The 10,559-nt window shown below is 41.2% G+C and overlaps 1 protein-coding gene across 2 annotated transcripts in view; it reads left to right on the top strand.

The window, feature by feature from the left end:
• The first annotated feature begins 357 nt into the window (after positions 1-357).
• The window catches only part of cadm1a (cell adhesion molecule 1a), a 348,623-nt gene continuing 338,421 nt past the window's right edge, over positions 358-10,559 (top strand). Inside the window, exon 1 of one of the 2 annotated variants that reach the window (XM_080436284.1) lies at positions 358-466. In XM_080436284.1, the coding sequence (XP_080292410.1) occupies positions 394-466 (73 nt within the window). In that variant the 5' untranslated portion in view covers positions 358-393. The remainder of the gene's footprint in view (positions 467-10,559) is intronic. The other variant, XM_080436283.1, reaches the window with a different exon arrangement.

The raw sequence follows: 10,559 nt of genomic DNA, 5'->3' as shown, positions 1-10,559 counted from the left end.
TCTGAATTGATGGAGCCATAATGTATTGCCACAAATAGATTTTTATTTTACAGTGATATATATATATATATATATATATATATATATATATATATATATATATATATATATATATATATATATATATATATATATATATATATATATATATATATATATATGTGTGTGTGTTTGTATGTATGCATGTATAAAATATAATCAGCATCCTCATGTTTTGCCCTCAGCCTCCCTCAGTATTTTGCAACAAATCTGTGTCTAGAATAGTACCCTCCCTTTCATGCATCTCATTAAACGGCAGCCCGTTGTGTAGTCTATAGGTGAAGTAGCCTCTCTCTCCCTCTCGCTCTGCTCTCTCTCTCTCTCTCTGCCATAGTACTGAAGCAGGTGTCCAACATGGCGATCACTGGCGACGGCTCTCTCGCAACTATCCTCTTTTTATTCACGATTCCAGCGGCTCTTCACAAAGGTAAAGGAGTTAATATTCTCGGTGTTATTGTACAGTGTGAACACTTTTCATCCCGTTGATGCAGCGGCGAGCATCGATCATGTTTTCTCAAGCTTTATCTGGTCATTCCTGGAGGAGTGCTTGTGTTGTGCTGCATCTGCATGGATGCTATTGCTTGGAAATACTTCAGACAGTGTGAAAAACTGTCCCTAAAGTTGGACTATAACACGATTTACCCCCTGGAGACAGATCGAGATGACTTTGTGCATCTGATCGTTGGAGCGTTTAACATCCATGAGGAGATGTTTATGTCGCTCAATGCTGCGTCGTAAAGGAGAGAGAGATCACTCTGGTCTCAGCTCCCTCTCTCTCTCTCTCTCTCTCTCTCTGTGTACCGTCGCACAACTCTAATAAACATTAATTAAATGTATATACAGTCTCTATAAACACAACATGGCCGTATAGTTAATTCGGTTACTAGACCGCGAAGAAATAGACTTGGGCAATGCTTCGAAACGGTGTTTATCCCACTAGATTTGCCCCGTCCGTCTACTTTTGTGCATGGCTTTGGTGTGTGTGTGTGTGTGTGTGTGTGTGTGTGTGTGTGTGTGTGTTATACTGTAGTATAGATCTGTGTTATTATAGTGTAATGTAAAACACCATATAAGGATCAGCGTCCTTCCTTTTCATATGCAACGCGTTGTTTGTTCGTTGATCGGCTCCATCTATTAGGAAAGCAAGCGATACCGTCGTACTACAGATGATACGTTAGGATTTATTATAGGGATAGATATAGGGGGCCACGCTGTTAGAATAAAGCATTGTGACGTGACGTTGTGTTACGTGTGTGTGTGTGTGTGTGTGTGTGTGTGTGTGTGTGCCTGTGACTTGGCGGGCTGCGTTGTGGTTGCGCGCGTCCACGTTCATTTACATTTAGAGACGACCACGCGAACGGTAAAGAAAGAAAGTGTCGTTAAATGCACTTATCGCGTTAGAAAGTCCGCTGTGTTTGTTATTAGGCGACACAATGGAAGATGCTGTGCTGCACGCTGAGGTCTCTTTGCGCATCGATTAGATGAGAACAGGTTAAAAGTAGAATACTGTTTGTGTCCGTCCATTGCTTTGCTTCTGATCGCATGCAGATGTCTCTCTAGGCTGATGGAAAAACGCGTTGTGTTGACCATTCTACACGTTGCAACTGTCACACAACGGACCAATAATGATGTTGTACCTATAAGTGTTATTTCATTCAATCTGCTGTCCTCCCCGCGGCGTACGTCCACCAACCATGACTATACAGTGATTCATAGAGACCAGAGTCGGGAGACTCGTTTTGTCACACAATGTGGATTATTATCTGCGTAATCCAGGAAATGTACCAAGCGTATAATGTACCCATCCATGTACAGTATTTTGCTTTCCCTCCTATGTGTGAGTTACACTGACAAGACAGTGAGTCTCTTACAAACTTACTGGTTTCGAACAGTCAGTAGGCACTGCATGGTGGTCAATGCTGCTGGACAGACAGCCCGCAACAACGCACATTTCAAACAAAGCTTCTGGCCGCACTTGCACAAAGCCTATCAATTATTTACCTCCAGCACACACACACACACACACACACACACACACACACACACACACACACACACACACACACACACACACACACACACACACACACACACACACACACACACACACACACACACACGCACTGTAGGCCAACATTATGCTAAGCATTGCAGAATTTCCTCTTTTTTTTTCTAAATAAATGAAGTTGCTGCTGCAGTGATGGTGAATATTGCAGTGTAATCGAGCTATAAGGCAGGCTGCATTGGTTCGTGTTTTTGCCAACTATAGTGGGTTATATTTTGGTGCAGCAGGCTCACCTCATAGGCTACTATACTGTCATCAAATCCCAGAAGTGCTCCAAATGGAATCGATTCCACCGAATTACATTGTCATCTGAAATGTTTCAAAAGGGGTTAGAATGGATCCAGTGTAGCTGAAGGATAACATTTACCCTCTGAAATTAGGTAAGGCATTGGAAGCCATCTAACCCAGTACTAGTGATGCACTATGGATTTTCTTGACCACATTGAATGCTTTTGAGGATTTTTTTATGATCTTGTAGGGAATTAATGGGTTGGCTGAACTTGGCTCAGAAAAATAGCAGAAAGCATGTCACAGTGTAAATGCCAAGGATTCAGATGGTATCACATAGACATAATGGAACATGGAAATTAGGGTATTAAGACTTAAGACATGGGTATGAAAGTCTTATCATAACAAAGTGACATTTTGGATTTACATATCAATAAAGTGCATATGTAGATGAAGGGAATCAGCAGATAAGAAATGTTCATGATACATGATGTATCGTGAACATTGACGATTGTGTGTATTTGTAGCTTTAGTATTTGTCTGGAAAATGAACCCAGGATGTATGATTAATACCTTTAAAACCCCAGAGAAAACAACTTGACTGAAATACAGAATCCCCCCATCTCTGAAGATGCTAAATGGGGATGCTTGGTATCTCTAGACATTACATAGGAATCTGTTCTCATCTCATGTTGTCTAGGCATTGTGGCCATCATCGCAAAACATAATTTATACTGGAGATTGAAAGTGTTATAATGTTTCTTCCTACTAGCGTCCCCTTGTTTACAATTCTCACTGTAAGAATGGTGAGAGGAACGTACATATGACAGTAAATTGAATGTTTTTATGCACTGGAAGTCGGCTCCCAAGCTCGCACACTAAAGTTATGCTGAGACACCCCAGATACTTGAAAGTATTTCATATATAACTGGAGTGGAGAATATGGATGTGATATTCATCTTAACTGCAGAGGGGAATGGGGGAGTCGATGGGAGGAAAAACATCAGTGAAGTGAGTGGTGCGTAGTGCATAGTCGGTGATGTACCCGGGCTGGGAGCGCCGTGATTGGTTGATTTCTCTGAGGGAGCAAACGGCTTGAAGAGCTGTGCATAACAGTGTGCCATTCTGTGTGTAAAGTGGATTTGTTTCTTCTCCCCCAGTTCCTTCCATTCATGAATTCCATGAAATCTCTCTTTCTCGCGCTCAACGGTTCAACCATTAGCCTAGTTGGTCGACCCGTCCTTGTAAGATTGTGGTACATCAGTCAATGCATTGGGTGTGTTGTTAGATGTGTAATTCAAGTTCACATTGTCTTTTGCTGCTCCTATGCAGGTTGTTGGTCCATAGCAGGCGTGTGTGTGTGTGTGTGTACAAGTTAAGTGAAAGTCATTTGCCTCAATGTGTTCATTCCCCTCACTGAGCTCCGAATGAACAGGACCATTCACTTTGAAATGGATTAGTGTAGCCTAAACCTTTAATTGTGAAATATTGTTTCAACCAATAATGCGAATGAAAGACACCTAAATAAAAAGCAAAAGCCCCACGATGAGGAACGTTCCATTGATGAAGCAATGCTAATATATATTTTCAGACAGGTTTAAATTTGCATGTATGAATGGGCCTCCCCTTCTGCCGTACATAGGCCTTGGCTCTTGTTCAAGACGGTAGCGGGGCTCGGTGATTGAAAGCAGGTGTGAAAGTCGACCTGTACATTTGTTGTTCCCCCTCTGTGGCGCCCTCAGCAGTAATGAAGAACAATGGCTTTATTTTCGGAGGGAGCGGGCCTCAGCCTCAGTGCATCACCCCCTGTCTCTGTCAGACTCCAGCAGCGGTCCTGTAGGCAAGCTAACAGATGACGGGGCTGGGTCGCATCTGGCCTCAGTGCACTTAGTGTAATCAAAGACAGGAAAAAGGCTTATGGCCCACTTGTTAGCGAGCTGCCAACTGATGGGATGTCAAATAAGACCCCTGAATCCCCGGAGACGGCGAGGGGAGGGGGTGCAATCTGCCATTTTGAAAGTGGCCTTTACTGTACAAAGGCTTAGAATGACGGGGTACTTATTAGGCTGCCGTATACCGTGATATTTTCAAGTTCTAGTGCTCATTCAATACGGCAGGCTTCATGCATGCATGTGTCTCTGTTCTTACATTCAAGATAAAAAGAGCAATATGTAATTTCTATCCACTAGAGGGTGATTGTGTTCATCTGTTCAACTGAAAACAACCATAATGTAACATTTCTAATGCAATACTAGCATAAAATAACCTGAATCTGCAGGACATCTTGAAGTAGATAATGTTTGAAAAAATGAAAATAAGGAAAAATAAATCACTTAAACCCACACTTCTTCAAAAACACATGATGTGAAAATACAAAAAAAAGGGGATTAAGTTGGATACAGAGTTTCAAGCTGCACAAGTGAGGAGTCCATCATGGAATATCTTTTTCAAAACAAAGTGTACTTTTTTTCCTGCAGATATTTCCAGTTTATTGTATGCTTTTGTTGTATGAAGATTTTACATATTGTACCTTTTAAACTAGATTAGGTGAGGTCGGTAGCTTTTTCAAACTTTGAATAAAAGAATGTAATTTTGTCAAACATCTGAATGTGCCATTATGTTTAAAATAACTCTGCGTTTATTGTACCACACATGCCATAGGGCTGCATGCTGGCATCCATGTCCTTCAGATCAGAAGGACTCACTAGCAGGTGCCTTTTCAATGCAAATAGTGAAGTCATGTAACAGAAGAACCCATCATGCTTTAGAGAATGAACAGTTATCTTAAAAAAGGCTAAATTGAAACTCCTACGATTTTATGCAGTTGATAGCAAAATTATGAGTGTGCTGCAAGACTCCAGCCACCCAAAAGACTCATCAGCTTAACCATCTGGAGCGAGTTTGAACCAAAACACAGTGGGTGCACTGACCTCATCTCGCTGCTGCTAGCTTTAAGCCATCAGCTCCCCTTTGTACCATTTACTGGATTTAAGCTACTGCGCTGTTGTTGGAATGAAATGTATGCCCATGCTGTGGGCTGTTGTTGTCTTCTTTTTCCCAAACCAATGATTGGTAGGTTGTAGAAGCAAGGTTATATTATTGGACACAGGCCATGAATGTAGTCAGGCATTTCACGTAAAAGCGTATTTGAAACACTTGATTAATAAAACGGTTAAATGCAATTATGCGGTGTTGTTGCACTTCCCCGCAGATAGGTAGGCATACTGTACTGTAGTCTCATAAATGCTTATGAATGCTTATGATTATGCAAAGGAAAGCGATTAAATGAATGGGGCATGATATATGGAAAACTTTAATCATGTGTGGTTTTGATATTTGGGGGGGGGGGGGGGGGGGGTAGGGCAGAATTCTATTCAAATGTTAGAGTTCAGCCCTAATAATGGTGCTTGATCCTCTAATCTGGCGTCCCAATCGCCCCAGCAGGAAATGTAATCAATTCAGTTTTTTTGATTTACAAAAGAAAACCAGGACCTTTTTTAAGATTTCCCCTTTTTTCACAGTTGGCGACCATAATCTTGCTCTCGTTATTGAATCACAGAGCGGTGGGGCACATTTTATGTTTGTTCCACAAGTGGGTATATTTTTGCCAGTATTCATACAAATCACACAAGTTCAACAATGAACGAATAAGGAATCAACGCATATCAATTGTGCGTACGCCTGAGTAAACAATACATCTTGAGGAATTGAACGTGTCCTTTTGAATACAATATAGGTGTGCATCAACAAATCATTGCCTTGTAGGCTTGACTGATCAGTATTCTCCCGTCTGGCATTTGCATAACACTCTAGCATGTATTACATCCCAGTGCATGAAACCCTGCAGGCTGTTACACTGGCTCTCGTAGAACTGGATCACATCTGCCCATTGTGTTCAGTTCTCCTGCCCATTGTTCCTCTGCTGTTGCCCTGGCCGATGTTGTCGATAAACATGCTAGATGCTAACACCATGCAGCCCCTATGTCTTTCTTTCTTTTTGTTGCTTTTTACCCCTTTTTCTCCCCAATTTCGTCGTTATGCCAATTCATTCCTCCCCACACACATTTGTGTGTTGTCACTGCTGTTGTATCCTACCCACTCACCTGCCAGTGAGGAGCCCCCACCGGGAGGACGTAGAGCCTTCGTCTTATTCCTCCCGCCAAACACTCCCTGCTGACAGGTGCAGTCCCCCGGCCCATAGGATTACATGCAGGGACAAATATCCCCCCCCCCCCCCCCCCTCAAACATTTTTAAAATTGTGTTCGTGTAGAAAGACGCTCGGCAAAGCCGGATGCACCACGGTGGATTCGAACTAGTGCTGCACGATTCTTGCTCAAATGTGAATCACGATTTTCCTCCATAAGAATTGAGATCACGATTCTCACACGATTCTCACACGATTCTCACACAATTCTCTTGTAAATATAAAAATATTAAGCAAAAAAAAAAAAAAAAATCTTTTTTTTTTAAATTGAAAATAAAATCGTCATAATTTAAAATCGAGATCGCATAGGTGTTAGGGGTGTCGGAAAAAATCGATTCGAATACGAATCGCGATTCTACTGCTGGACGATTCAGATTTTCGAAAAAAAGAAAAAAAAAACTTTTTTTTTTTTTTAGATCTTGGATTTACCTTTGTGTGTTTACATTATTATCAGTTGATAAAACCTTTACAATTATAAAAGCTACATACATGTACTCTGTTCTCATGCCAGCAGATTGGAGTAGATCCTGAAATCCTGTTTTGAATCAAGAATCGTTTTGAATCGAGAATCGTTTTGAATCGAGAATCGTTTGTTTTGAAAAAATCGATAAAAATCGGAATCGTGACCCCAAGAATCGGAATCGAATCGATTCGTGAGATAGCAGACGATTCACAGCCCTAATAGGTGTCTGAATCGAGATCACGATCTTTTTTCGATTAATCGTGCAGCACTAATTCGAACCTCCACAACCTCTGCGTTGGTGGGCATGCACTTTACCACTGCGCCAACCGAGCGCCAGCCCCTATTTCTCATGCCCTCGTCTGATGTTTTGCAAAGGGAGAGTCAAGTGTAAACAATCGTGTCGCTCTCCCCTGCTGTCAAAACCGCTGATGCTGAGACCACAAAGTGACACAAAAAATCGCATTCTGTATGTTAGACCAAAGCACAGCAGGCAAGGACAATGTTCTCCCATACCAGGTATCATACCAGTAGCACACAATACTATCGGCTAGCCCCTAGTAGTCCATCATGCCCCAAGATGAGATGCTCAGGGGGGGCATAAATATACAATGATGTTTGCTGGTTCTGGGATTCACAATGTCGAGGCTAATGTCTTCCACTTCGCTAGAAATTAAAGGCAATGTTTGAACGTGGCTGCTTTTCGAAGGCAGTGCCCTGGCTCTTTGAAGTGTGTAGCATTTGTCTGCCTCCACTTGGGCTGTCAGGATTGTTTTAATACTTTCAGACTGAAAATGGGGAAGGGGCAGTTAATCCCCCCGTACTGTAAGAATATTTCATTGTGCGGTGGCTGGAGTCGAGCAAACGGCCTGCTTATTGATTTGTCAGCAGGCACTGCAAAATTGACAGGGCATGGTAGGGTCCTCTAATTCCTACTCTGTTTGGACACGTTGATAGATTACCGTAGTACATTCTTTGCAGACTGTTTGTGTAATTTGTTAATACTGATGCTACAGTGGCATCACTCAGCCGAGCGGTCACAGCAGTATCAATGAAAGTGTTCAGATTGAGTGATTGTCTGTGGACATTCTAATCCTACGTGCATGAATTCACGTAGCAATTTGAAATCGGTGTCCACAAATAATTCCTAATATGATCAAATGTGAGTTGTGCACATTAGCCCCTTGCAAAGCTTTAGTTTGTTCGGTGTAATGATGAAGTAACCAAGATGTGGCACCACGCCGTCTCCTTGTCTTCTGCGACAGCCCTTGGAACATTGAACATCAGTGTCAATTAGCAAATCTGAGAAATAAAAGTTTTACACTTTCCATATTTACAAGTACATCGACCAGCCCTCCACCTTGAACACAGACTGGAAATTTCCAAACCACCTCATTAACGAATGGTTTGATTGCATCTAGTTACTGTAGTTAATGACCTAAGTAATTGAATTTTCACATAGTGAATTTGGAGACAAAACCCCACCCCCACCCACATCCACTGCCACTTACACGGCCGATCTGCCTGCTCCAGTCGCTGTTCAGCCCCCATCTCAGCCTTTTCTATTCACTGACCCGTGACACAGTGGTACTATGTCTCCACATACATCATATTGCCTCCCACACAGAATGAACTCCCAGTGATTGTAGCTTGTGAGGATCTTATGAGTGCTATTTTAAATCGCATACAACATCCTTATGTCTCATGTAGCAGGTCAGCTACTCCATATATCACTGAGTTAAGCGTCTGTTAAGTGAAGCAAGAATTTGTGCCAGGTTTGTACTTAAAGTCTTAAGCTGTAGAACCTTGCTCTCATTATTGGTGAAATATAGACTAAAACCTCTAGCCTTGCTTTCCAGTGTGATTGCAACTCAAGAACATCATGTTGTAATTACAATCAACTTAAAAGTTAATTGCCATTATTTTTTTTGTTTCACTTCAAAATAATACATAGTCACTCACTGATTTGATTCGTGCCATTGCACAGACATTCATAACTGGCCCCCTAATTCTTTTCACATCGGACTGATGATTACAAACCACTTGCACGATTTACTAATATTCAGGAAAGATGAAAAGTGCCCTGTTTTTAAATCGTTTGATATTCTCTTTCCTAGAAAGAACACAAAGGTGACATTCTGATGAAACTCAGCCTTGTTGTATGAAACAGGACACCAGATGGTAATCAATCCAGTGTCTCGTCTGTCATCTAGAAATGGTGTCATTTCACTCCTCCTAATATTTTGTCACACTAATGACAAAAGTGGCAAGTGTGGCTCATTTCAAAGCAAATAATTGCAAACATGGATGCGAGTGTAGCGTGACAGACATATTTGTTGTGTGGAAAGAGGAGATGTGCATGCATTTAACCCATTTTGGGCAGGAACCCCTATTTGTAACTATACCCCTCAAGACGGGAACCCCTTTTGGGGTTCCTGTTGCTATGTACAGTATATAGCAACATACGTTTTTTTGTAATTTTTGAATACATATTTGAAGTGTTTCAGAAAACTTTAGAAGTCTTTTTTTTAAATCGTCCTCAGGTCTAAATGGGTTAATAGCAAAGCCAAAAAGAGCAAAGGTTAAGTGGAGCGTGTCAGCAACATCAACAATGCAGTCCTTAAACCACTTAAAGCCTAAATATGACTTATAACAATAGTGGAAATGGCTGATCTACAAGCTCACATCGCGATCACGTAATGTGTTGTGAACTTGTAGATCTGCTGTTATCGCTATTGTCTGGAAACAAATTAAAAAATGTAAAAACAATATTGTGACCTATCCGGATTCTGGATATGTAATTTTGGGAGAGGTCATACATTGCATAAATCGGGGGCTTTTGTACTTTGACAAGGGCACACTGTACAAAGATGACTGTTGATGTTTGCCTCATGTTATTTACACAAGAGATGAAGATTAACGGTCAGGGATCCGGACAGCCTGAAATATCCGGTGATTTACTGCAGTTTTGTCCATCCATCTTATTCTCTATCTGGTTTATGATCATATTTCATCTAACTTCCATATGAATGTTCCTTTATGTATTTCCAAAAAACGGTTGACAAATGACATTGATTTCAATGATAACGAGACATTAATAGGCTATAATGGAGAGTTTTCTCATTTTACATTTTTCTCTTTTTTTCTTCTTTATGAACTGGTTATTTTAATCAGATACCAGAATGACCACAGTTAATCATCAGACAACATGCAAATTGAATTCTTACCCCAATTATTAAACATGGCTTCCCCCAGGCTTTCATTTGAGTGAAAATTGATTTTCAGACTTTTCAGAGATCCGTGCAGAGCTTATTGTAGTTTTTAATTTTATTAGATTTTGCCCTGATGGCAGCGGGTCTCTAAGGATTCCGATGTCGGTCATTCCACCCATCCCATCCCTCCACTACTTTGCTACCAAACAACGCTGCTAGCTGGATTGCCGTGAACTTTGCTTTGTACTTTGATGCATGAAAGGATGACACCGCTGTCGGGCAGAAACCTTGTATCTCCATATTTCAACTTTGAGGTTTTTTCCTCTTAAATTAATGCCCTACTTCTTCGT

This window comes from Gymnoscopelus braueri, assembly GCF_963280865.1.
Source record: "Gymnoscopelus braueri genome assembly, chromosome: 8".
NCBI classification, from domain to species: domain Eukaryota; kingdom Metazoa; phylum Chordata; class Actinopteri; order Myctophiformes; family Myctophidae; genus Gymnoscopelus; species Gymnoscopelus braueri.
The sequence above is the reverse complement of the archived record's forward strand: the minus strand, read 5'-3'. Positions and strand labels throughout refer to the sequence as shown.